The sequence below is a fragment of the Gastrolobium bilobum genome, unplaced genomic scaffold, assembly GCF_033153095.1.
Source record: "Gastrolobium bilobum isolate Gb01-03AN ecotype WA unplaced genomic scaffold, APGP_CSIRO_Gbil_v1 utg14708, whole genome shotgun sequence".
NCBI classification, from domain to species: Eukaryota; Viridiplantae; Streptophyta; class Magnoliopsida; order Fabales; family Fabaceae; genus Gastrolobium; species Gastrolobium bilobum.
In genome coordinates this window covers 329,185-351,661 of record NW_026898255.1, presented here as the reverse complement: position 1 = coordinate 351,661, position 22,477 = coordinate 329,185, and the positions used below count along the sequence as shown (strand labels likewise).

At 34.1% G+C, this 22,477-nt stretch overlaps 2 protein-coding genes across 3 annotated transcripts; one reads left to right on the top strand and one right to left on the bottom strand.

The window, feature by feature from the left end:
* Nucleotides 1-6,010: 6,010 nt before the first annotated feature.
* On the top strand, nucleotides 6,011-10,888 carry LOC133314262 (co-chaperone protein p23-2). Its single transcript, XM_061515711.1, has 6 exons — nucleotides 6,011-6,160; nucleotides 6,475-6,658; nucleotides 8,634-8,793; nucleotides 9,789-9,820; nucleotides 9,920-9,965; nucleotides 10,561-10,888. The coding sequence occupies exons 1-6, from the start codon at nucleotides 6,156-6,158 to the stop codon at nucleotides 10,587-10,589; spliced, it is 456 nt and encodes a 151-aa protein (XP_061371695.1). The 5' UTR covers nucleotides 6,011-6,155; the 3' UTR covers nucleotides 10,590-10,888.
* Nucleotides 10,889-12,442: 1,554 nt separating this feature from the next.
* Nucleotides 12,443-22,114, bottom strand: LOC133314256 (FH protein interacting protein FIP2). Of its 2 annotated transcripts, XM_061515698.1 has the most exons (11): nucleotides 21,982-22,114; nucleotides 21,589-21,698; nucleotides 20,824-20,958; nucleotides 19,692-19,847; nucleotides 19,471-19,554; nucleotides 17,285-17,331; nucleotides 17,131-17,204; nucleotides 16,664-16,722; nucleotides 15,526-15,585; nucleotides 14,549-14,629; nucleotides 12,443-12,865 (listed from the first exon to the last, which is right to left on the bottom strand). In XM_061515698.1, exons 1-11 carry the CDS (start codon nucleotides 22,028-22,030, stop codon nucleotides 12,812-12,814), a joined length of 909 nt encoding a protein of 302 aa, XP_061371682.1. In that variant the 5' UTR covers nucleotides 22,031-22,114; the 3' UTR covers nucleotides 12,443-12,811. The 2 variants fall into 2 exon arrangements, with proteins under 2 accessions (XP_061371682.1, XP_061371683.1); XM_061515699.1 differs by lacking the exon at nucleotides 16,664-16,722 and having other exon boundaries at nucleotides 17,131-17,209.
* Nucleotides 22,115-22,477: the final 363 nt, after the last annotated feature.

The window sequence follows — 22,477 nt, the reverse complement described above, 5'->3', positions numbered from 1 at the left end:
TGCCAAATTGGACCCTATCAGCAATTTCAAATTGTAGAAGGGTTCCTTTTTAAAAATAACAAATTGTGCATTCCTCAATGTTCATTAAGGGCAGCCATTATACTTGAAGGACATGCTGGTGGCCTAGCAGGACACTTTGGTATTGACAAAACCAAGGCGCTGATTGGTGAGCACTTTTATTGGCCACAGATCGAATCTGATGTGACCAAATTGGTTGCAAGATGCAGGACTTGTCATTTAGCAAAAATGACAAAACAAAATAGTGGCCTCTATATGCCACTACCAATTCCAACCGCTCCTTGGGAAGATATTAGCCTTGATTTTGTACTCGGCCTACCGAGAACACAACACAACAAGGATTCTGTTATGGTGGTAGTAGATAGGTTCTCTAAGATGGCACATTTTATTCCTTGCAATAAGACTTTTGATGCTTCGTAGGTAGCTAAATTATTTTTGCAGGAAATAGTCAAACTTCATGGTGTTCCAAAAACAATTACATCAGATAGAGATGTGAAGTTTGTGAGTCACTTTTGGCGTACTTTATGGCGACTAATGGGGACCAAATTGCAGTTCAGTTCTTCACACCACCCGCAGACAGATGGTCAAACAGAAGCAATAAATCGGAGCTTAGGTAACTTGCTGAGGAGCTTAATAGGAAACAATCCCAAACATTGGGATTTGGTACTACCACAGGCAGAATTTGCCTACAACAGATCCCAGCACCACACTACTGGCAAGAGTCCTTTTGAGATTGTCTATGGGCGTGCTCCAATTACACCAGTAGAACTATCACCTTTGCCAATTCAGAAATATTTTAGCTCCGTTGCAGAGGAACATGCTAAGCACATCAAGGAACTCCACTCTCAAGTTCACAGTCAAATTCAGAAACAGAATGAGAAATACAAGCAACGGGTAGACAAGCATAGGAAGCAACAGATCTTCAAGGAAGGAGATCTAGTATGGATTCACTTGCGCAAAGAACGTTTTCCTACTAAACGCCCTGGCAAGTTGCAACCCCGAGCTGATGGTCCTTTTAAAATCCTTGAGAAAATCAATGACAATGCATATAAGGTTGAGTTACCAGGGCAGTATAATGTGGCTGTCACTTTTAATGTTGCAGATTTATCCCCATATTGTGCCGCAGATGAATGTGACATGGGAGATGAAGACAATGCAGATTCGAGGACGAATCTTCTCTTGGTAGGGGAGGATGATGCACTTGAGTCACCATAAGTCATCATAGTTGTCATTTAGAGGGGTTTTAAGGCCTTTTATGAATTTTAATAATTACAGACGTTTCAGTTTGTATGACTTTATGTTTGGTTTATGATTATTTCTGTTTTGAGTCAGTTTTATTTCTGTTTTGTATCAGTTTTATTTCTGTTTTGTGTCAGTTTTAAGACCATTGATAGTCCTTTATTGTTGTTTACTTGTTGTATTGCCTGATTAAAAAGGCTTTGTAGAAGGATGTGAAAGGGGACTTTTGGTTTGTTGAAGAATAATAATATAGCAGAAAACTTCTGCATTTTTTCCTGAAAGCCTACTTTCCATATAATTTTGCATCAAGAGTGCTGTGCGTGCAAATGTACAAAATACAGAAGCTTCATTTAATGTCCAATCCTTTTCTCTTTTGTTTCAAAGGCAGACTTGGTTACATATGATTTTCTAAACTTTTCATTCTACTAAGATCTGAACAATACTTGTGGCAAGAGTGATTGATGTATGTCCCTTATATATATTACCCTTCCTGCAATCAAAAGCCATACGAACAAAGAAGTTTCCCGTTACAATATTAGATGATAAGGCTGCAATGCAAGAGACTAATGACTTGCCAATTAGGTGTGCTAGAGGTGGCGAGTCCATTTTCAACAGGGTTATTCGTCACCTACAATATGTGGTTTGGGTTAAACTAATAATAGCTAGCATATTTTTTATTTTAAAATTTCACCATGTTTTTTCACTTTCTTTTATATACATTTACTTTCTTGGCCACTTTTCTTTTGTGAAAATAATTCAGGAAATTCTTAACATTTTTTTTTCTTCTCGAGGAATGCATGTTTAATCTATCAAACATTTGTAATCACTTTATCTATTTATTTATTTGTAATTGCCTTTTTTCTATTAATTTTTTTTGGTATTCTTTTTTTTTTCTATTAATTTGGTAGCGTTGCTCAATTTATTTATCTATTTTTGCGTTTTTATCTATTTATTTGTAATTGCATATTTTTTTATTCTCTTTTTTTGATAGCCCTCTTTGTAGCTCAATTTATTTATCTTTTTTTGGGTTTTTTTAAATAGCAATTTCTCTAATAAATTCATACAAATCTGTTAGATACATTTTGTTTGGGTAGATCTCAAAAGCGTGACCCGGATTTGAACATTTTAGCTTTGGATTCCTTATATAATTCTCATATTGTAACCCAAATGAGTAAGACCTTCAAATCTACTTAAATAAAGCGGTAAATGGGTTACAATACTCTCTTGGTTCGATAGCACTTTGTATATGATCTTTACATATATGAAAAATGCATGCAACACATTATCAATAATTTTTTAACCATGAACAAAGCTGTGAATCGTACTAGTTTTGAATGAAGTTATTAGTTATTCTTTTCTATTAATAATTATATTGCTTTTTACTGGAATTATAAGTACTGTACGGATGGTGAAGCTATTACTTAAGCAAACAAACATCATATTTTGATAAAAAAAAGAAGAAAGAATCGGTCATTGAATTTAGGGAACACTGTTGAATATTAGTGATTTCTTCCATTCAGATTCAGAGTGTCTCAACAATTCGGTATTATAAATGTGTAGCCTCAAACAGGAAAATATTCATTAAGGGGCAAAGGGAATATTTCAAGATTATGATTTTAATATTTAATACCCTTTCTAACCAACAAAATATATTTTTGATGGTCCATCTTATCATCTATTTGAGTTTAACAAAATTTTCTTTAGCATTTGAATCCCTTTCTTTAGATTGAAGCAGGGAGAAGAGAGTTTATGACTTTCTATTTGTTGCTATGAAACTCATGGTTATACTTCAATGGTTTATCTGAATCTCCCAGTTAAGCTAACTTGGGTTGCCGTGGGCGTGAAGGCTTAAGAGTGAGAAATGTTTTTCTTTATAGCAGGAGGTTTAACTAGTTCATATTAGTTTAAAAATTGTATTTTGACCTAGTTGTTTTTTATGTAAATAAAAATAAATAAACCAAGTAAAGTAACAAAAAAAACAAACATAAATCCACAAAAAAATTGTTATCAGTGGTTCACCATCATTGTCTTTTGGGAAGTTGCATTTGTTTTTATTTACTCTGCTAGGCAAAGCTTAAACCAAGCAAACGTGAGCATAGATATTTCAGAAGAGAGAATGGCTTAGAAAATGAAAAAGCAAGGAGAAATTCACAAGAAAGGAAAGCTGAAAATGATAAAACTCTGCTCTTCATTCCTCCTTCCTTAAAAAAGGAGAAGAGATAGAGAGAAAATGAAGGAGCTCCCAGTGGTGAAGGAAGTTCAAAACTGAAACAAAAAAATTGCTTTTGTTAGGTATAAAAGGAAGAAAAGAGAGAATAATGTGAATGTATATAACTTTTTTATTGAATCAGTTTTTTCATCATGTTTGTTTTTCATTGCAAAGACAGTTTGACACCAAATATTACTATGAGGTTGGAATAGGGAATACCACTCAACAATTCTGGTTTAAAACTCCTCCCCCTGTTGGCACTGATGTTCCTCATACATTTGGTCTCATTGGTAATTAACACTTCCTCCTGAAATGATTTTCGTTATCTTCTTCTTTGCTTAACTAGCTCAACATGTTGTGGCTGTGAAATTTGTTAATTTGATGCATGACTCTGCCCTTGAATTTTTGCGGGAGAAACCTCTCATTATTGATCTTGAATTGTGTATACTTGATATCCTTATGTTCTAATTTGATCATTCCACTGAGAACATTGGCTTCTGAAAGTTCATTTGAATTAAAATTAACATTAAGCTTATCTGGGAGGTTTCCAAGTGCAAGCCCAAGTTTTCCAAAGACTGTTTATTGGAAAATGGATATCTCCACGAGTTGCACCTTTCTCATCTAGAGGACCCAGTAGCATGTCTCCAACTGTGCTGAAGCTATAGGCCAACCTTATATTCTTATTTGCAGCCATTATTTTTTTTTATTCAACCGGACCAAATTTTTTCTTAAATTTTGAGACAAAAGTAATTGAATATAGATTATAACAACAAAAGATTTAACTCCAAATCTTTTAAACTGATAAAGAATTTCTTTAAAAAAAAAAGTGTAGTCTATCTATGAATAATAACTTTCAACATAAGTATAAAATATTCATCTATCTTCATGGCTTTGCCTAGTAGCTTAAGTTAATGATATGTTTAAAAAATATATTATATATGATGTTATAATTATAATTAGAAATTGTGGGAAAGTAAATTTGCTGGTAAAGTTGAAAAAAAATTGTTTGATTGGATGAAATATTACCGAAAAAAAATAATTAAAGTTTTGTAAGTCCATGTTTGGTTGAAGATAAATTAGTATTGATGCGAGAGTGATATAAAATGACAAAAGTAACTCTTTTTAAATTTTAAAATTTGACAAAAATAACATTGGCATAGATGTACAATATGATGAGGTTAGGTTATAAAAGGTATATCAGTCACGTCTCTCCTTTATTTTATCAATTTATCCAGTCATCTTACAATACGACATTGTAAGTGGTATTTTTCATCTGTGTTTGTCGTATGTTTTTTCCTCACAATTGATAAAGGATGGGCAAATAAGTTTGCTTGTTAAATTTTTAAAAACCATGAACCAAACGTGGTCAAGAAAAAATGTCACTTATTGATACCTAGCTATCACATAGGAATACCCGAACCAAACACTCCATGAGTAAAATTGGCCAAAATTCCTGGTGATTTTTTGACTTACCACATAGTTTTTTTATAACAATCTTGGGAAAATAATATTCCAACTATATTTCCAAGAATATTCTAACACCGTTAGATCAGAATTTCAAGAAGAGAGAAAAAAATAAATGTTAGTTAAGTGGTAGGTAAAGATAGACAGAAAAAAAATAATAGGTAAAATAACCTATCCCTTCCAATAATCATGATTTTCGTAAAAAAAAAGTAACTTCTATACAAACGCCATTTGTGTTTTTTTTCTTATCCCAACTCATGTTAGGCCAAATCTCTAACTAAAATATAATAATAAAAAGGGTAATACTTTTCCATGTTATATAAGAAAAATATTATTTTCTATTTAAATAACAAATAGAAGATAAAAAAATTCAGATGAAGCTTATTTGAAAAATGTGAATATAAGAGATAATATTTTTTTTATGTAGCATAAGAAAAATATTATCATAATAAAAAGAAAATAATGCTAATTTGTAAGAACTACATTTCAAAATAAATTCCACAAAATTTTGGCAAAGTCTATGGAAATTTCAAAATAATACAAATTCGTGTAAATCAATAATAACATCAAACCAAACCCAAGCCTCACATTGACCAAGAACTTATCCAATAGTATATTGGGTCCGTCAGGATCCATTAGTTTTATAACCCTACGTCCCTACCTTTAAAAGATAGAAGGAAAAAAAAAATTAAAGGGGAAGAAGAAAAACAGAAACAGCGCCAGCGAGAGAGAATTTATTTTTTTTTTTTTTTCAAACTCATGTCTTTTTTTTTTTTTTTTTTTTAAAAAAAAAACTCATGTCTAATGTCTTCATAGATTCGTAATAAAAAAAGGTTTATTTGTTCTGATGTTATTTTAGATAATTTTATCTAATGTTTATCAAAATGATGTCGTTTTGGGACGAAAATCATGGTATTTTTGTAATTTTAATTTATTTCAGGGTATAATAGTATTTATCACTCTAATTTTTTAATTTTTCAACCCCAAAACGACGTCATTTCGATAAACATTAGATAAAGTTATTTAAAGTAACGTTGGAAAACTTTTTTCTCAAAAACAAACACATTTCGAAAACGCACAAGGAATATATATAGGTTGAGTAACATCAAAGAATCTTGGGCAAAAACGAAAGTTGACGTTGTTTCTAAGTCATATCAATTTCATACTTACATTGCAGTTTCTTCGGAATAATCTTACATTCGTCTTCTTCCATCCCACTGAGCAAATGAGGTTCTCACTTTTTTCGTTGTTTTTTTTTTCCCTGTTGTATTCTCTAGTTAAATCCATAGCTTTTTCTAAGTTTTGCCAAGAAAAAAAAAATTTGTTACTTGCAATATTACTTAATTTTAGCATTGCCCCATTTCTTTGTAATGTTATTAACATTTGTTTCAATTATCAAAATCACACCTTTAGTGTGAAAAGCATGATTTTTGTAATATTATTGACCCATTTGTTTGGAACTTGTAAGAATTTAATATTCTGAGCCATTTCCACAATTTTTGTTAGTAAATTATTGAAATTTTTCATTTTTGTTGTGTATCTAGTCGCCATCCTGAAGTTTTGTGGGCACAGCGTTCAGATAAGGTTTACCTTACTGTTGCTCTACCTGATGCTAAGGATGTTTCTGTTAAGTGTGAGCCTCAGGGTTTGTTTAGTTTCTCTGCTTCTGGGGTTCAAGATGAATCCTACAGCTTTAGCTTAGAACTTTATGGATCAATTGAACCTGAGGTGAGTGAACTATTGATTTGGTTTTAATATGTCATGACATTTAAATTTGCACTACTGTTGTTTGATTCTGTGCATGCTTTGTGTAAAATCATGTTTTGTGGTTGTATAAGGGTAATGATGATTGATTGCATTGATTAATATACTGAAATTTAGGGGATTTGGGGCTGGCTAATATGCATTTTTAATTACACTTTTTTGAGACCTTCATATGGATTTGGTCTCTCTCTCTCTCTTTTTTTTGTCTGTTCATTACTATTCAGTCTTACATACTCCTTTAACCCTTTGAAACCCAAATAATTGTGCCCTGCTTACCCTTTTGGATTGTTTACATTTTTTGTGTTTATCTGGACAAATTGAAATTGATGTTATATTCACTAAACAATCTATGGTAAGACAATCCTTCGTAATCTTGTTCTTTTGAAACTGCTCCATCCTTAGGGATTTATCTTTATCTAACCCCACCACAAATTCTACAATTTCTCTATGCTAATTTTGTCTTCAATGAGTGTTTTCTGTTAAAGTATTGGGCATTATGGAAAGCCTGTATAACTTAGTATTTCTATCCTTTGATATATATATATATATATATATATATATATATATATATATATATATATATTTGTTTATTTTTATCTAGCATCTCACTTAACATGAAACTATGGTCTGTCAACCCTTGCCTTTGACGGGATTTGAATACTTCTGCAGCATTAATGCATGCATAAACTTGTATCGATAGTTATGTATTGTACTTTTCAGTTAACACTGTTAAGTACTTAAGCTACATAGTGTTAGAGATATTAAACCATTGTTGCACCTCCACCTAATAACTTAAGCTTTTAGGAAAGTTGGTCCTTAACATGCTAGCATAGCTTCTATGATCAAGTTGTTAGGAGTTTGATCATTGTCGCTCCCATTCTTTTGAAGTAAGAGTGGGCCATGATTTGAGCCCAAATGGATTTTGCGTTAGGGGGCATGTTAAATACATTAAACCGTTATTCTCCATCTATCAACTTAAGCTTTTAAAAAAGATGGTTCTTGTTGAGATATATAAAATCATTAATATAGCCTCACCCAATAGCTTAAGCTTTTGGGTTGAATTGGTTCTTTACATGGTATCAGAGCCTCGGTGTACCGGGTTCGATCCTCACTGCCTCCCACTTTCTTTCTAGTGGAATTTCTTTCTTAGCACAGGTAGGTGGGCTTGTGCATTGTTCACCCTTCAAGCCCAATGGGCTCTCGTGTGAGGGGGCGTGTTAAGATATATAAAACCATTAATATAGCCTCACCCAATAGCTTAAGCTTTTGGGTTGAATTGGTTCTTTACAGTTCTTGACACTCAGGAATAAGAATTATTTACAACTCAAGCATGATTAACTTTTTACTTTTATGATAAATGACCTAGAACTTTGTCATTGGTTTATTGTCAAGATTTTCACTAAACACCACTCATACAATCAATATCACCCGGAATTTGGTCAGTACTTGCAGCAAAAACCAATCATTGCTCCCTTTTATTATCCTCTAACCATCTGCTTTATCACATTGTTGCTGTTGTTTCTGTTACCACTTATTATTTAATGATTTAATATCTATAGCTCTAATCACCATTGAGTCTTTCTTGCTCTCAAGTAAATGATTATGCTACACATTATTTATTTAGCATCTGCTGAAGCATGGTTCATGAAAATATAGCATGTGGGATTTATTTCTATGCAATGAACATGTAAAATTTGCAATATTTTAATATCCAAATAGTGTTCTTATTTGATGGTTCTAATGGAGTTGAATAAAATCTGAAAACTACTTAAATGTTGTCCCTCAAATTAGAGATCATGCATTAAAATAAAATTCTGTATAGAATTTGACTGCCAGCTGTTCTGGTCTTTGCCACTTTCAGGTTATCAATTGTTTTTCATATCAAACTTTTGAAAAAGTTGGATGGTCCTATCCCTAAATTTGTCATTTTGTTGTGTAGGGCTGTAAAACAAAAACTGGCTTAAGAAACATACTATGCTCAATTCAGAAAGGACAAAAAGGTTGGTGGAAGCGGCTACTGAAGTCTGAAGAGAAACCTGCACCATACCTGAAGGTTGACTGGAACAGATGGTGTGATGAGGATGATGAAGAGTCAACTTGTAAGCTTTCGTAAATTGTAACTTCCCTTAGAAGCTAGAATTTTCTGATTGGCATTTCAGAATTTTCATTCTGAAATTAAGCATGAGAATATTTATATTTGTATGGCCATCAATGTGATTTCAACATGTTAGTGTTAAGAATCCTTTATTGATACCTAGGATCCTAAATTTTGTAAATTGATATTTGTTTTCGCTTTTATGTCACGAGAGCATTTAGTAGAAGCTTAACTACCTCAGAGTCAGAGTCACTCATCGTGATGTTGTCTTCTTTGTCCATGTGGTCAGTTAGTTCATGTTATCGCCCCAAACAACCCATTGCTAAGCTATTCTTCTTATATTGAGATATATGAAGGGGTCTCTAGGTCATGGTGTTTGGTATATGGATCATGGACATACTGTAGTTGACAGCTTCTTTTGATGCTGAATGGGCTGGATTCCCTGTTGATAGGAAATTCACTTTTGGCTACTGTGTTCTTGACTTCTTGTTAGAGATAACTTTTGCTTCATGAAGTAAGAAATAAAATGTCGTTGCTTGATCCCGTGCCAAATTAGAATATCAGGCAATAGCATAACCTACATGCAAATTGATGTGTGTACATGCATCTTCTTGATGAGATTGGCTTTAAGAGTGCAATGCCTATGAAGCTGTGGTGTGATAATCAAGCTGCCATTCCTATTGTCTCTAGTCCTGTCTTTCATGAAAGAACAAAGAATATTGTGCTGGGCCTGTATCTCTTGTTGTGTGCTTTTTCTTCTCAGTACAAATATAGAGACAGGAAAACTAACAACAATCATTACCATTCTTTATTTTCTCTAACAGTTCTGAAGTGAAATTTTTAGCATCCCGACCCCTTTAATTTTCCTCGGTTGTCAGATGGGTTGGACAATCTTGCTTTGTTATTTGCATAACTTGCTTGAGGATTACAATTAAGTTGATTACTTCTTGGTGTGAATATTTCACTTTTCTGATTCATCTTTTGTTGGACTTTTTGCAGCTGATTTGGAATCTGATGATGATGATGCGCGGGTAAATTATATTCTTCACTTGCCACGTGTAATATTGAGTTATAGAGTTTAACAATCTCCTGGTACCTAATCTCTTCCAATGCATCTTGTTCTTTTGCAGTTTGTTGGTCAAGATGATGGAAGCAGTGATGATGAAGGAATGTTGTGTGAGTGACCGACCCCCCTTGTTTCTCTACTTTAATTACAGTGATTCTTTGAATTGCGTACTGAAATGGTGTTTGTGGTAAGATTGATGTCTGTGTAGAATATATGCACTATGAGACAATCCTCTAATCTTTCTTGGGAATGGATCCTTTCATGTGTGATTTTACATAATCATGTGAAAGGTTCTTAGCTCTTTTTTCCACCCTGTATTCCAATATTTTTTTTTCTTTTATCTCTTATCACTCTTGATTTGTCAATCAGTGATTAAGAACCTTTCGGATGACCTAGTCATGTGCAATCACACGAGAGGATTCACTCCCATCGTTCTTAGTATATGGTTAATAAGTTGTGCAAAATGCTTGCCTTCTGCTGCATCTCTTTCAGTATTTTATCCATTTTAGGACTTGAGGTCTTTCTTTCCCCATAATTGACAATTTTGTCAATAGTTAGCAGTGTTCTGGGAAACATTTTATAATCAACTTTAGCAACTGTTTCAGTTTATGGTTTTTTTTTTCCTTTTTTTGGTATACTCAGTTTATTTATTTATTGTTCTCTTCTTCCTTCCTTATACCTGATATAAATGATTATTGTTTGCAGATCTCCCTGACTTGCAAAAGGCTAAGTAACTCTTACAGTACCAACATAGATTTAAAAAGCATCTTGGAGAAGGAAACATATGGAACTATTTAGATAGGTGAAGGGATTGACTAGTTGATAAGATGCACTGTGATATGATTGTGACTATCCTGTATATAGAATCTAAGTAGTGCCCTGAAAACATAGTCTTCATCTTCTGAGACTGCTTGGCATCAATTCTGGTGAGAGGTTTCTTTGTTGTGAATGTTGGTTGCATCATATAATCTAACATTTTTTCTTAAAAAGCTTGTTTTGAGATTACACAATCCTCACATATATTGTCTTTTCAAGGTTGTAACTTCGACCAGAAATGCAATTTTTCTTCTTTTATTTTTTCCTATTGAACTTGACACAAACTTTTGACTTTTTTTTTTTAAAGTGCTAAGGTTGAGATAACTCCGCCAACTTTGATCTTTTGACGGATAAACCTCTTTGATATCAATTGATATATGACTCATTTAAACTATTGACATAAAATTTAGTTCTTTTCGATCATTTAGGAGTGAATGAAACTAATGAAGTTCAGCTAATTTAGTGTGGATTTTCTCTTCTTTTTTTATTTGACTTAATTTAGTTGGGATTTTGGTAGGTAATGATGCAATCAAGTGTGCTAGTTTAAATTTTGTCTCAATTTCCTTGTTATGGGCAAATTAATTATCAATTTTGATGAATAACTCTGCAATTTTTTTATGGAATGTTCTATTTTCCTATTAAAAATTTGGACGTGGCAGTTATCAATTTAAATCACAAGTAATTTGTTAAAAAGTAAAAGATAGAAAATAATGTTCATTCTGTAAGTAGAATTCACATCGCTGCAAACACTGACAAAATAAAAAATAAAAAATATTAACATCTTCAAATCTGGGTTATAAAAGTAAGATCAGATCAGTATAGGCTTAGATATGGTTTTTGTTCCTCAATTTAAAAGATTTTAATGCTAGTCCATCTTTGTTTTATGCATATAATTTTTGTTCACTTCAATTCTTGAAATTGACAAACCAATATCAAACTAGTCTCATTTTCCACAATTTTATAGCTTCCCTTTGATTTTGTCCGTTCTCCAAGACACGCAAAACCAATCCTCTCCCATCCTCTACAAAAGTATTCCCAATTATGTTTAAAATAAATAAACTCTAATGATACGCATTAAAACACAATTTTTTTTAAAGTTAAAAATTAAAGAGCTTAAAAATAAAGCTAAAGTTATTGTATAATTATATAAAATTGTTATAAGAATTTTGAAGAAGAGAAAATAAAATAATGTTTATTATTATGATGAACTATTAGAGTAAAGAGTACAATTGGTAAATGCAAATTTAAAATAGTGAAACTAAAAAATAAATGAGAATTCTAAAAAATTAGTATATCTCCATTTGGATGAGATTATTTGTAGAAAAAAAAGTCATCACTACAAAGTTTGTTTGATATCTACTTTAAAAAAAATCACAAAAAAGAGCTAAAAACCTACTTCTTTATAAAGCTAAAAATTCTAACTTTAAAAAAAAACAAAAGCCAGAAATCAAATATTTAAAAAAAAAAACTAAATAACTTTAACTTTAATAAAAAAAACACTTCTAAAATAAATAGAGAATAAAAAACACTTTTTTTGAAAGCCCATCCAAATATCTTTAAAAAAACTCCTCTTAGCAATTTTTGGCTTTTACTTTTTTTATTCATTATAACAAAAAATCTTTTCATAATAAAAGCTTTTATAAAAATATGTTTAGTTAAATTTTCACTCATAAAAAAATAAGACTTCCAAACAGGCAGGAAATCCCACAATTACCCGAAAAAATACACAATCATACGTGACCATGCTATAAACAATATATAATTACTAGGTTTCTAACATGCCCACCAAACCTGATTGGCATCCAAGTACAACGCTACACGCAAGATGGTTCACATTATATAAATAGTAATGTTGCAATTTTCCTTCGCTGGAAACATTAGAAAAACAACAAACCACACGAACAATACAAAATATGAACAAGAACGGCCTAAAGTGCTTCCTCCATACAATGACAGCATGTTGGAGAAGATAATCAGCAGGCACAACCACAAAATCAATGCCCAATGTGCAACTTCATGAGCAGCACTATAAAGTACTCTTGAAACAAGATAACTTTCAACTTCCCAAGTTCACTCATCTAGTATTGACATTCTGTAATCATGTCCCAACTTCCCAATTTAATAATCTTCAGCTCAAATATCATCTTATTGCTCCAAGCAAATTCGCACCATCAAGCTTCGCACCTTCCAAGTGCTGAAAATATAAAAAGTAATGATGAAATGTTAGCTTATCATACTTTGAAAAGCAAAAAAAAATACACTTAATCTTTCTACCACTCACTATTTCCTTGGGATGGCTAATTCGTGCCAGTCATATAAATGCTAGCCACAGGATGACAAACAAAAACCAAAGATAGTGTGTATGTTCTCTTTCCAAAAACTTAGGTTAAATAGTTAAACAAAAAGAGCATCAAATCAAAGGGAATTTGACAAAATCATATCTGATCCTACAAGGTATTTACTTAACTTTTCATTCAATTGCCTAAAACTCACTTGTTTTGGCTCCAATTAACAATTTTATGTCGGAAAAAAAATATTATAAGGGATATCCCATGCTACACGGTTTAGTTAATTTGTATTTTACAAAATCCAGAATCACTTCCTAATATTGCAGGGTTACAAACTGGTTCAGCCATATGTATCTATTGATCAACAAGAAGGTTAGTAAGTGAAATATGCTTCAAGGACAAAGCAGCAGTCACCTTGAACCAGTGTTATTAAAACCGGCCCGGCCTGGCCGGTCCGACCGGTTGGCCCGGAAACCGGCCCATCAACCGGTCCGGTTTCAATATTGGACCGTTTAAGCATTTGACCCGGTATCAACCCGGTGACCCGGTCATAAACCGCGGTTGAACCGGTGTAAACCGGTACCGGTTTTACCTTTAAACCGGTTTTTTAAAATAAGTTACAAAATATTCCAATTTTTGCGCCAGGTGGGAATCGAACCCGACCCTTTGATGTGAGGAGCGCACCTTCAAACCACTACACTATCATTACCTGTTGAATATAATACACCATTTAATATACTTATTATATAACTATTAAGTTAATAGAATTATTTCAAAAATTGCATCTAAGAGGAATCGAACCCCTTACATTGAGGATAGGCAATATAATAATTACCACTAGACTACATCAGGTTATTGTTTGAATTGCACCATTTAAAATATTTATTATATAATTAAGTATAAAATATAAATTTATATATATACCCGGTTCATGCGGTTCAACCAGTGACCCACCGGTTGAACCATTGACCCAGTGACCCAGTACCTCGACCGGGTCAATGACCGGTCCGGTTCTAATAACATTGCCTTGAACTGAAACTCTTCTGCGTTCAGTTTAGTTCAATAAAGAACTAATTCAACCCAAAAGCTTAAGCTACTGGCTGAGGTTACATTAATGATTTTATATCTGTAACACGCCCCTTCACAAGAGAGCCCATTGGACTTAAAAGGTGAATGATACATCAGGCCCAGCCTACCTGTGCTAAGAAATTTCACAAAGAAACTGGGAGGCAGCGAGGATTGAATCCGGGACACGAGGCTCTGATACCATGTAAATAATTTATTCAACTCAAAAGCTTAGGTTACATTAATGGTTTTATATCTCCAACAAGTTCCAACTACATTTTCAAAATCAATTGTTTCAAACTACACATGCATCCGCCATTTATTGGCAGCGGTGGCAGCACAAATAAATACACCACAATCTTCCCCCTCACCTATTCACTAATGGGCATTGGAATTCTCAAAATAGCAATGTCAGGACCATAAGAGGTGATCTAAGTTATATTGAAAATATTGACTAGCTAGTCAACAATATCATAAATAGCAAAGGCATTGGAAGAACTACAAAATTCAACTAATTTACGTACTGTATCTCGAAGGTTGACATGACGCAGATAAGCTCGCTGAAGGTTTGCGCCCCTCAAATTGGCATTGGTCAGCTTTGCACCCTGAGAAACACAGAATTGATTTCAAACAAATAAGCCGGAATATGCAAACAACATTTCTCACAGCCATGAAAATGATTCTTTCAAAGGAACCTGAACTAAAAATTAATAGTAAATTACATTGACGTACCCTTATGTTTAATGAAATTATGGGACCGATTTTGTTTTAAAATTACACAAGCATCCCATATTTCAAATTTTAACATAACATAAAGCCTCTTTGTTTTTCAAAATTACAAAGACCTCCCTTTTTTAACATAGCATAAACCTCTCTTAATTTTTGTTAGAAGAAAGGTAGATATAATTTCAAACATAAGAAAGGAGGCGCATTTTTTTTCTGTAATTTCATTAAACCTCTAGGGAGGTCCATGTATATAAAGGGCTGCCCAATGCACAATACTCCCATGATTGTGAGGTCTGGGAAATGTCAAATGTACACAGCCTTACTTCTTGAGCGAAGAGACTGTTTCTATGACAAGAACTCATGACACCATGTCACAAGCCATCAACCTCATTGTTGCACCAAGGAAGGTCGATAATTTACTCAAAATAATATACAGGGGCTTCCTTACATGTTGAGCAATAATACACGTGTGATGCATGAATATTATAAATCAGCAAAGATTGCTACTTCCCCAAAACTTGCACAAATTCATTTGTGAACCAATATTTTGCAGTTAAGAGTTAGACAACAAAGACATCAGTACGGAATATTGGGGAGGAGTACGTGTAAAGTGTGCCCTAAAAGTTAGAAGAGATGCCATAAACATTCCTAATAATGTAAGGTGATATTCTCTTAGGTGACAGAATAATGCAGAAATCATCTGGACTATCATTATTTTTGCACAAAACATCTGCAACCCTATTATATGCAGCCATGTAGGTCCAGAATATTTTACCTTTAAATTAGCTCCTTCTAGAACAGCCCCCTCTAGATTGGCATTAGTAAGATCTGCATTCTGTGAAGTTAAAATGTACTAATTAATTAACCATCACAAACTTTTAATCAAGACACAACACTAAAACTCCTTGAATCAAGCTAAAACCTATCTCGTGAAAATCAAAATTATATTTCACCAAAATTAAGAAGGTTAATCCACCACTTGATTGATTCAAAAATTAATTTTATTGATTAAAAAGGTCAAAAGAACAGTCATAAAGCTGCTTTATCTAATGTAATCAACTATCATACAGCAGCATATACACCATTACAAAGCACACCATTGGTAGGGAGGCAATATTGAAAAGATCGGATAATAAATGTTCCAGACTGGTTCCAGTCCATAATTGTACAAATATGCTGCATCTTTCATAAAATGTAGTGATATACATCTCTCATAATGATCCAGTCATATCAAATCAAATCTCAAATCAACCACCTTCATTAGGAAAATCATTCATTTCAAACTAATTAAATTATACTAAGGGTCAGATCCACTTACATTGCGCACTTAAAACTTAGTTCTTCAGATGTTAGTGATGACAAAAAGGCCATATAAGTATACAAAGAGGAGGTAACTAGCATCTTAAGAAGAGGGGGAGGGGGGGGGGGGGGGGAGGGGGGACTAAAGAAGTAACGTCCAAATTCAAAATAATCATACATGATTTTACAATACTGGAAACTTCTAAAATAATAATAATAATGGTCCTGCCTTGCCTTGTAGAAACTGTTTGACTAGGGGAAGATTGATAAGGTTGAGTGGAGCAAGCAAAGAAAAAAAAAAAAAAACTTAAATGACTAATTCTTTATTAATATTCTTGATCTTAACAGGTCTTAAGACTTAGAGAAAGACACAACATGCGGAGGCTATTGCACATGCTCCTCTTCTAGAGAAAATGACAAAAGGGAGCATATGCAGGAATATAATATACTTTATAACTAAAAATATATATATACTCTGAAGAACTCCAAAAATATGAAATAAATACTGGCACAAAAAATAAAGCTTTTAGAAAGAAAAAAAAAAGAATAAAATGGAAAACATAAACAAATTTAAATAATCAATTATATAAGTTAAAGATCCAGGCTTGGTGAACCTGTAGATGTGCAGAACGCAGGTCTGCTCCGCAGAAGCTACAATCTACTAAACAAGCATCTGCAGAATAGCAGAATTTCATTTTCCAAGTATACTGTTTGATAATTGATATACTAATACAAATAGAGGCATATTGCACTTCACATTATGTTTCAGTATAACCAACAAAATTGACATGGATATTGCAGGCGAAATTATAGTATTTTTGCTGGAAGCCAGGATAATAGAAGTTAACCTCCAAAGTTGGACTTGGTTTGCACACTAAATGCGTTTCGATATAGCCTAATAGATTAATCATTGTAGCCAAATCCAAATAGCGGGATAAGGCTTGGTTGTTGTTTGTATCAATTATTTCTCAGTTAAATGCAAAATAGTAGAAATGACAAGGAAATATTTGGCAATAATACATGTATTGATTCCTGACATCAAAATTGATAAAATTCATATAAATATAATATGCTAACAGACCTTGTAGATTTGCACTCTGAAGGCATGCACCAGCCAATAAAGCACCACGAAGATTTGCCCCAGTAAATTCACATCTTCCCTAGGCAAGATGAAATAATTAAGAGGCCTGCAAGTATGTATGCAATTAAATACTAGAATTTTCTGAGTGACTTACTCACGCAAAGTTGCATTGTGAAAGATGGAGGCCTCAGCGTCAACATCCTATTACATTAAGGATTTAGGATAACTTGTAATTAAAATTAAATCTAGATGGTGAAATGGTCAATAACAGCCAAATATTCAATTTCATAACTAACTAAAACAAGACAAGCGTGTAGCGTCACAAGTTTTAAAAAGTAAAAAAGAAAAAATGTGGTGATCATATTAGCCAATAAATTCTTTGCTAAATACTGTATCATCAGTCATTTAGATCATATATATTTTAAGGATGGATATTGTAAAGAACCTTGGGATACAGCACCCCAAAAGCTAGCTCAAAGGGTGAGAGTGCCCAATGCCTTATAAAGGCCACATTAGTTGCAAATACAACCAATGTGGGACTATATATCTCAACACGCCCCCTCACACAAGAGCCCACTGGGCTTGAAGGGAGGATAATGCACAGGCCCACCTACCTGTGCGAACAAAGAAATTCCACCGGAAAGAAAGTGGGGAGCGGCGAGGATCGAACCCGGGACACGAGGCTCTGATACCATGTAAAGAACCTTGGGATACACCACCCCAAAAGCTAGCTCGCTAGCACAGGAACGCCGTAGATCTAAGACAATGAAGAAATCATAGATCTAGAACAATCTAGATGATCTGTAGATCTGGAAAACCATAAAACGAGAAAGAAGATGAAAGGGAAAGTGACCAAAGGGTAAGGAAAAACGATGAAAGAAAAAAAAATCGATGGCAGCGGAACCTCCAATCATGGAGGATAAAAATGCTCTAATACCATACTAGAAGGTAAAAGAGAGAAAATAAAAAATATTAATTTCATTGATTGTGGTGATTGATTTGTACAATGAGTGAGCTCTTATATAGAAGAGCATAACATAAAAGAGAGATCTAGAATATCATTGAAATACTAAACTACCCTTATACCTAATATCTAATACTCCCCCTCAAGATGGAAAGTGAACAAAGAGAACTTCCATCTTGAACAAGAAAAATCAAGAAAATATAAAAGCAAAATAAAAAAAAATAAAAATCCTGAACGAGGAACCAAAAACTTAGTGAGCTGGAATGAGCTTAAGCAAAAATCAATCCTGCCGGTATGGACATCGGCAAATGACATGGTGCCGGAATGGACATCAGCAAATGACATGGAGCCGGAATGGACATCGGCAAATGATATGGAGCCGGAATGGACATCAGCAAATGACAGGGTCAAACTGGCCAGAATACAAGCCAACAACAATACAACAAAAAAATCAAAAGCCAAAAATAATAGCAGTGTTGCAAAGACATCCACGAGCTCCATGAATCTTCACAAACCTGCAAAATGAGAAGAGAAAGAAAACAAATAGACTGGAACAGATCAGAAAAAAAATATTAGAAAATAAACACCACCGAGGAGCGGCTGGAGAAGGAGAAAACACAGATCAAAAAAACTTAAACGATCTGGAATGGCAGAGACGAGACACCGTCGGAGAAGGAGACTGTGACCGGAAAAAAAAGGCCGGAAATGATGACCGGAAGAAGAGAAACACAGCCGGAGGAGATAAAAAGACACAGATCTGAAATGTGAACGATCTGGAACAACGGTCGGAGAGATGGAAGATGCGACCGGAGAATAAGACGTGGTCGGAGATGATGACCGGAAAAGAGGAAAACGCAGCCGGAAAATTCCCAGATCTGAAACCAAAAAAAACAAAAAAAAAATGAAGGGAGACCTCCCCACTGAGATGCGAGCCAGATCAGAGACACATCGCTAGGCGGTGAATGAACGGCGACAGATCTAAAACAAACGACGCACTGATGGTGAACCAGCGGCGGAGCGCTGAAGACGATGTTGCTGACTGCTAGCTTGCTGTATGTGCAACTAAAACAAACGGCTATCATTGGTTGTATGTGCAACTAATGTAAAGTTTATAAGGTCTTGAGCACTCCCACCCTTTGAACTAGCTTTTGGGGTGATGTATCCCAAGGTTCTTTACAGATATATTTGGGCTCGACAAGAAAGTTGGATTATAAGTTGTTCTCAAACTATTGAAGGCCTAAACCCAAAAATGGCCCGAACTAAATTTAAAACAAGCTTCGGTAATTTGAAATCAAAGTTGCTATATACCAAATAGGCCTGAATCAACTTGCCAAATTGATATCCCAAGTATTAAGTATGGTCAGAATCATACTTACCCGAAACTTTGCACATTGAAGGTTTGCTCGCGAAAAGAACACATTTTTAAGACAAGCATAGCTGAAATCCACATTATATAAATCCTGAAAATCCATAATCATTAGATCAAGACTATGTCAGGGGATGATGTTAGCAGACATATTACCCTGCATATGTCAGGGCATGCTTTTACATGTAAACTAAGAAACTGTTTAAAAACATTTATGGTCCAGGAAATTACCAGTTTAGAGAGGTCAATGCCAGAAAGATTAACCCCTCGAAACCTGACTCTCTCAGATTGTATACACTTGATGATATCAGTACGTGTCAACTCTGTACGTAACTCATCATCTTCCTTCCTCTTATTAAGGACAGCATGGATTCCATCTATTAGCCCCTGCCATTTTCCAAGTGATAATAGGTTTTAGGATTTTTCAATAAGGTCTGATATTTCAGTTTCTTTTCCATTTGGTAAAGTAGTTAGAAGAAATATAGGGAGCAGGTACATAAGGAACTTCACGTTTAACATCATGGCATATAGTGCCATTAAATCTCGACTAGTAAGGGTGGGGTGAGGGCAATTCTTGTACAAGGTCATCAAACTAACAGGAAAATACTTACAAGAATTAAAAGTAATTATTCCAAAGAAATAAAGGGTGAAATCGGCACTGCCTTGTCTTTAGAGTTAAGCATGAAAGATGAGAACGCATGTTCAAAATCTATCAAATGCATTTGTACACTCGCCCTAATTAAAAGGAATTACAAAAAAGAGAAAAAAAAAAAAAAAAAAAAAACTTATGTCAAGGATCTAATGGTATGCATGGCATCATCATAGTGCTGATATTCTTATCACAAACAAAATTGACACAGCAAATATGATGCACCCGAGCTAATTGATTTGGATTGGGCTCAAATTTGGATAGCCAACTCGAAATGGGCTTCTGAGCAAGACTCGTCACATTGCCATGGACATCAACAATTTTGGGCCCTTTTATAGTTTATTCCATAATTGGTGTGTTAATTGTGCAATATCTCCTTTGATTGCACGTGATTATAGTTATTTACCTTTTTTTGTTATTTTATTTTGTCTATTTAAGGCTTAGAGAACCCTATTGTTATTAGGTTGTTTTTGGTTAATTAAATTCAGAAAAGAGAAATAGTGTTTTCTCGCAATTCTTATTTTCAATCTTTCTTTTTATTTAGCCAATGGGTTACTGCTTCGGCATTAAAATACTCATGTACATGTGCTTTCGCAGCACAACCCTAGCTCCGGAAAACTAGACTCGACCATTGAAGACAGCCTAAGAAACTGGATTTTGGCTTCAATAGCATCTGATAGCTATAATCATACATTAGAAAAGAGCACTGCTTACAAGTAGCTGATAGAACTCAGCCTCCCTCAACAGCTCTCCAAATTCAGATTCCTCCAAAGTTGGCACCACGCCATCCCTTAACCAATTGAGAATGTGCCGGAAGTGTTTACCATCTCTATCAACAAACACATACCCCTGCAATCAATCACCCACTGGCATTGTCACCAAATCAATGAATATAACATAAATGCATAATTGCACAAACAGAGAGAATTTTACAAACAATAATATTAATAATATTACAGTGAGCCCTCATTGAGATTTACGGCATGTCTGACCTTAGAATAGGGTAATAAACCATAACCTAGTGCTATATAGCTCCTGCTATGCGCAGGATCCAAAGAAGGGTTAGACTCAATGTGTGTGTTTATAATAGGTGGTCTTTGCTTGCATTTATTACATGAATCTTATTATATGTCATATAGTGACAATATCGAGAGAGCGAGCCTTGAAGCAGAGATACAATTGCTCCTTGGGACCGGAAGGTCACATGTTTGAGTCTGGAAAATAGACTCTTTGCAAAAGAATGCAAGGGCGCATACAACCGATCCTACAATCGATCCTTATCCCTACCCTTGCAAGTTGGGGAGACTTGTGCACCGAGATTTGCGCTTCAAAGTAACAACACCAATCATAGTGCCAGGTCTTCCCTTAATAATAATAATAATAATAATAATAATAAGGTTAATCAATGAATCATTGTGTTTAACAAATACAACATGAAAAAGAACATGTGTGAACAAGAAACAAAGAAAATGACATTGCCTTATCAGGATCTTGGCAGAGAGTATGGCGACCACTGAACATAGCAGCTAGCATTGAATCAGGCTCTCGCTGAGTCAAAGTATCAGTGGTAGTGCAAAATTTCTTCCCTCCTGCAAATATTTTTCACAACAAAATTCACCTCAGTTTTTTTTTTTAGTTCTTTTCCCTTCAAGGAGTAGAAAACGGTGTCGTGTTATTCAAATGAAACTTTTCACTAAAAAAAAACAAATAATTAAAATAAATAAAAGCAGTGATTGAGATTCAGTGGAAGCAAGTAAAGTGAAAAGAACAGAAAATGGGTTAGTTTTGTAGCGAAGATGATGCGGAAGAAAGAGAATAGGAATAACGGAGTAACCAAACATAGAGAATTGGGGAAATGGAGATTGGGATTACCGATGTTGAGGCGAACAACGGAACACAAATCGGATTCGAAGCCCTTCATTGTACCCGCTGAAGCTCAAGCAGAAGCTGCCACTGTACGTCTCTTCTCTTTCGATGGAGAGGATAGAAAATTGAATCAAGTTATGTTTAATTGATTGAGATATTCGATTGAAAGCTTTTAATTTTATTTTATTTATTTATTTATTATTATTAATATGATATTTTTAGGAACAAAGCCAAAAAGAACAAACACTAGATGTATCTGGGCCATAACATTAACTCTCCTATCCGGGGGTTTTTGGGCCAACCGGTTCAACTGGCAATTGGATCCCCAATCGATCCAGTCCCCTTAATGTGGGCCATTCATTCGAACGGTATGAAACCATTAAACAGTAATGAATTGGGTTCAACTGGCATGAACCTATACTGTATTAATAATTGCATACTACGCTTACCAACGTTTTTCATTATACTTTCAATTTATTTTTCCTTACAATCTATAACAATT

Coding starts and splice junctions, on each gene's coding strand:
- LOC133314256 (XM_061515698.1), bottom strand. CDS start 22,030: ATGAAGGGCTTCGAATCCGATTTGTGTTCCGTTGTTCGCCTCAACATC. Junction 14,630..15,525: donor TAGAAGGAGCTAATTTAAAG/GTAAAATATTCT, acceptor TGTGTTTCTCAG/GGTGCAAAGCTGACCAATGC. Junction 12,866..14,548: donor ATGTCAACCTTCGAGATACA/GTACGTAAATTA, acceptor TTATATTTTCAG/CACTTGGAAGGTGCGAAGCT.
- LOC133314262 (XM_061515711.1), top strand. Junction 8,794..9,788: donor GGATGATGAAGAGTCAACTT/GTAAGCTTTCGT, acceptor GACTTTTTGCAG/CTGATTTGGAATCTGATGAT. Junction 9,966..10,560: donor TGATGATGAAGGAATGTTGT/GTGAGTGACCGA, acceptor TATTGTTTGCAG/ATCTCCCTGACTTGCAAAAG.